The sequence below is a fragment of the Terrapene carolina genome, unplaced genomic scaffold (genome assembly GCF_002925995.2).
Source record: "Terrapene carolina triunguis isolate 2854851 unplaced genomic scaffold, T_m_triunguis-2.0 Scaffold35873, whole genome shotgun sequence".
NCBI lineage: Eukaryota > Metazoa > Chordata > Testudines > Emydidae > Terrapene > Terrapene triunguis.
In genome coordinates this window covers 4332-8636 of record NW_020700224.1, presented here as the reverse complement: position 1 = coordinate 8636, position 4305 = coordinate 4332, and the positions used below count along the sequence as shown (strand labels likewise).

The 4305-nt window shown below is 44.7% G+C and overlaps 1 protein-coding gene across 1 annotated transcript; it reads left to right on the top strand.

The window, feature by feature from the left end:
* Window positions 1–1816: 1816 nt before the first annotated feature.
* LOC113405418 (maestro heat-like repeat-containing protein family member 2B) lies at window positions 1817–3431 on the top strand (the record flags this gene model as incomplete). The annotated part of the gene is made up of 4 exons (XM_026646622.1): window positions 1817–2055; window positions 2461–2540; window positions 3030–3165; window positions 3336–3431. Coding segments are annotated over exons 1-4 (432 nt in total), but the record flags the coding sequence as incomplete, so codon positions are not given.
* Between the last annotated feature and the right edge of the window lie 874 nt (window positions 3432–4305).

Here is a 4305-nt window from a genome sequence, read left to right as displayed (position 1 = left end):
TTATAAAATAAATCAACTGGAATATAAATATTGTACTTGCATTTCAGCGTGTAGTATATAGAGTAGTATAAAGAAGCCATTGTATGAAATTTTAGTTAGTAACTTTGCAAGTGTTTTCTTTGTAGTCTGCTGTAAAGCTAGGCAAATATCTAGATGAGTTGATATACCCCCTGGAAGACCTCTGCAGACCCTCAGGGGTACACAAGTACCCCTGGTTGAAAACCACTGATCTAAAGGATAGAGCAGGAGACTAGGCCTCCGGGCTTCCATTGCTGGCTCTGCATTTACTCACTGTGCAGCCTTAGGCAAGACATTTAGCGCCTGATCTTGTACCCACCAGTGTCAACGACTAAGCTCCCATGTACTTCACTGCTGTAGGTTCAGCATTTTAGGCTCTCTGTGTCAGACTGACCCGTGGGAATGATGGAGATACTAATAACTCCCTACCTCACACAGTTATTATATTGCTTAAATACTGTTTGCAAGTGGTTTGAGATATTTGGCTGAAAAGAGCTTTGCAAGTGCTACTGTGAGCAATTCCTCGGTCAGCAGCAGATCAGAATTCCAAGGCAAAACGAATCAGAAGAACTTGTCTCTAGTGACGTTTCCGATTGTCTAGGACTACCACCATGGGAAAAGAGGCAAGACTCGCAGCACCCTGATGCTGACATACAGCAACGTGGCTGTCCATGCTCCAAAAGAGCAGCTTCTCTCCCGAGTAGAGGCAGACATCACAGGGAACATCCTTCACCATTACAGAGCCAGTTGTCAGGTAAGAGCTTTTGCGTGATAAGTGTTAGGGGCATTACCCTGAAGTTATAGCATTGCCTCTGAGTTTATAGAGAGAGGGCTTGTATTTTCTAAAACTCTCCTTTGAGCAATAATTTGTCACATAACTCAAATTTAAAACTGTAATGGATGGAGCGTGAGCTGTCACATGTTGTATCATTTTTGTTGCTCTTCTTTGTATTTTCTCTAGTTTCTCTATATTCTTCTGAAATTCTGTAGACCACAGCTACACAGTAATTCAGATGCAGTCAGACTCAGGCTATTCAGAATAACACTCTAACTCCTCTAATATGTATGTGTATCTAGCGCTATCTTTCGCTACCCAAGAGAGACTAGTGCTAGCTTGTATTTAGTTGATTTGCTGTCACTCTGTTTCTTGGACGCACTACTTCCCTTACCTCTTATCTGTCGTCTTGTTTGTCTGTGTGCTCCTTATTTCTGTTCCCTAGGTGTCTGACTGCTGGCACTGACTCTCATCTCAGAGCAACCTCTCCACGTCACTTTGCCATTCAATTCTGCCCTGTCTGACTGAGACTCTCACTTAGGCATTGTCAAAAACAGTTGAACCAAGCTGATATCTTCCAGTAGTTCACAAATGCAAATATTACATAGGATGGCCCCTGATATTGACCTCTACAAAACACCCCCTCTGGATACATTTCCTGCCTTTTGGAAGATTTAACAATAGTGATTTCTCTCTGCTCCATATTCACCAGCCAGGACATTTTGAGGATGTGCGTTATGTGGGACTATGTACATTGCTAAGAGCTGTTTTGCATTTTGTTTTTCAGGTGCTGGGCATCACTTTTGGGAACAAGGTAAATTCTAAATAATCTGCCCTCAGCTCTTTCATTTTCTATACACAAGTTGCTTGTTTAAATTGCACAGAGCTTGATTTCCTTGCTACATCAAGCAGGAGTCCTGGCTGCTCTGGTGTAAGTGGACCTGGATTTATTTGATGAACCTGGGTTTTCTTTTCTTCTGAGGTGGGTGCAGAGCCGGGGTCCTCTGCCTTCTGGGGTCTGCGGACACCTCTCTCCTCTCCTGAGGCTAGATTTAATTCCTGATCTTTATCTTCTGGACTCTGGTTCTTCTCTCAGTTTCTCATCCACATCCTCTTGTTTCTCCTTCTGGATTATGTAGGACATGTACCTAAAATTAACCCTCATCCAGAATGTCACGGAGATTAGCTGTGCCATCTTGGAGACCAGAGACTCCCAGGAGTTCGAATTCTCTTACAAACAGGAGCTCCTTGGCTACATGCTGGTGAGTGATTAGGAGCTTTGAGGACTGAAGTACAAAGGAGTTTGTTGTAATGCAATAAGACTGGTTTTCCAGGGAGATGTTATTTTATCCATTGGCTGTGACTGTACTACTGCAGTCTCATGAGCTACCTGCATGGCACCCCGAATGCTGGGTCCACTCTGAGCTCGGCAGGGACATATTGTGGGCTGTAACTGGAAGGAATGGCTTGTGTCTGGTGAGTTATCTTTGTCCTCCGTATAATCTGCAGATGGCCCTACGGTCCATTTCAGAGGCAGAGAGCCTGCTGAGTACAGTGTCTGTTTATTACAGGTCTGGCATATGGCCCTATTTCAGAGTGTGAGAGGAAGACCTCTCTGCCTTTCAAATCCATTTCCTATTTTTTATGTCCCTATTAATGCATTTCAGGACTTCATTAAAAAGGAACCACTGGATTCCCTGGCATCTCCAGTTCGCTACAAGGCAATTCTTGCCATTGAACATCTGAGGTAGGCTATTTTCTGCCATATTTCCTGGCACTGTGATGACTTCTTATTTGTTAATTCATGAGTGTCAGGTTGGGAGCAGTCTGATGCCTGCAGGGTTTGGCTCACATGCTGCTCACCAGCAGAACTTTCGTTCTTGAGGGTTTGAATGTGTCCATTTGGAGGTTTGTGCTTGAAAGACACAAGATTGGAGGTTGAGGGGCATGCAGTACAATGGAGGAGAGTTCAGATGGGGAGGGAGGTGTCTGGCTAGCTGGCAGGAGGAAGGAAGCTTGTGGGTTTCTCTAAAAAGGGGACTTGAAGCTTTAGCTTTACTTCTAGATGAGCCAATACTTAATAGAGGTGCAAAGAGGTGCTCAGCTGCAAAGTGAAGGGTTGTTTGCATTTGGGGTTCTAGACTGGGGCAATCTCTAGTCATTGGACCCATTTCTTGTACTTGGAGGTGGTACTGAGTCTAATGCATGACTTTTCTCCCTATCTTTCTTCTGCCAGCAAACTCAAACCATCTTTGACCTTGGAGGGAAACCGTGAGCTCCTTGATGAGTGTTTCAAAAGTTTATTTCCCCTTCCTCCCTTGGAGAAGATGAAAGAGGAAGGTGAGACAGCAAAGGATACTCTGCAGAGACTGGTACGTGACAACAATTCTCCTCTGGCACCATCCACTGTATTTTTGCCCAGCAGGCACTGGGTGATGGCAGTCACACATGGCCTCCCTGGAAAGGTTATGGTTAGCTTTCCCCGGCCCACACACACACAAATGATCTGTGCTGAGCCTCACTCCTTCTCTTTTGGTTTCAGTCACTGTACGTGAGGTCCTTGGAAGCCCTTGGCAAGCTAATGAAGACTTTGCTGGAGGAAGAACCAACCGCAGACTGGTTCCAGGAAATGTTTGAAGTGAGTAGACCATTGAACCGTGGTGGAGATTGTTTCTTGTGTTACAGCAGGGAAGAGTCAGAGATTTAGGGGGTCAAGCTTCAGTTGTGCTTTCTCCCTAAAATTCACTTCCACAACGGAGTGAATTTTAGGGAGAAAGCACCAAATTCTTCCTGGGATAAGCAGGCATGTGCCCCACTGAAATCCACAGAAGCTATGCCATTTTATGCCAGGGCTGGATTGGGATCAAGTTCTTACAATGGAGTTGACATTACTTGGACCGGCAAGAAAATCACCACTGCAGTAGCCAAATCCAAGAGAACCAGTTGAAACTGATCACTTCTTCGAAGAGGAATTCATTACTATTGAGTTAAGCCCTGTGTATGGAAACTGATTCAGAGGAGACTTCCTGTTCCTCAGACATGAACAGAATATCTTGAAGAGCTGAGGGGTGGGGAGTTTGTTGCACCTTCAGTATAAAAATGAAGTTATAAAAGGAGCTGGGCTGGGGGGACTTCTCTGCTCTTATTCAAATTAATAAAAAGAAATGCTCCTCTCTGTCATTTTGCCACTCGACGTGGGAAAAGTTGCCCAGGAAACAGACCACAGCAGCAGACATCAAACAGCATGCAATGTGCTAGACAGCTCCCATCAGACAGTCTACAGCAGACATCACATACACGGGCCCAGATTCATCTCTCATGTAACTCCTTTGGCTTCAATCACCAGAGGTGAATCTGGTCCCTGGGACTTGTATATCTAAGGGGCTCTTCCATTAGACATGTAATTCCTTTGCTACATGGAGGTCAGATGCTTTGGAGAAGGATTTTAGTGACAATTAAACCTGTTTAAGAGGAACGTTTGGGAGGGATTTTCTGGTACTAACTCTGTCCAT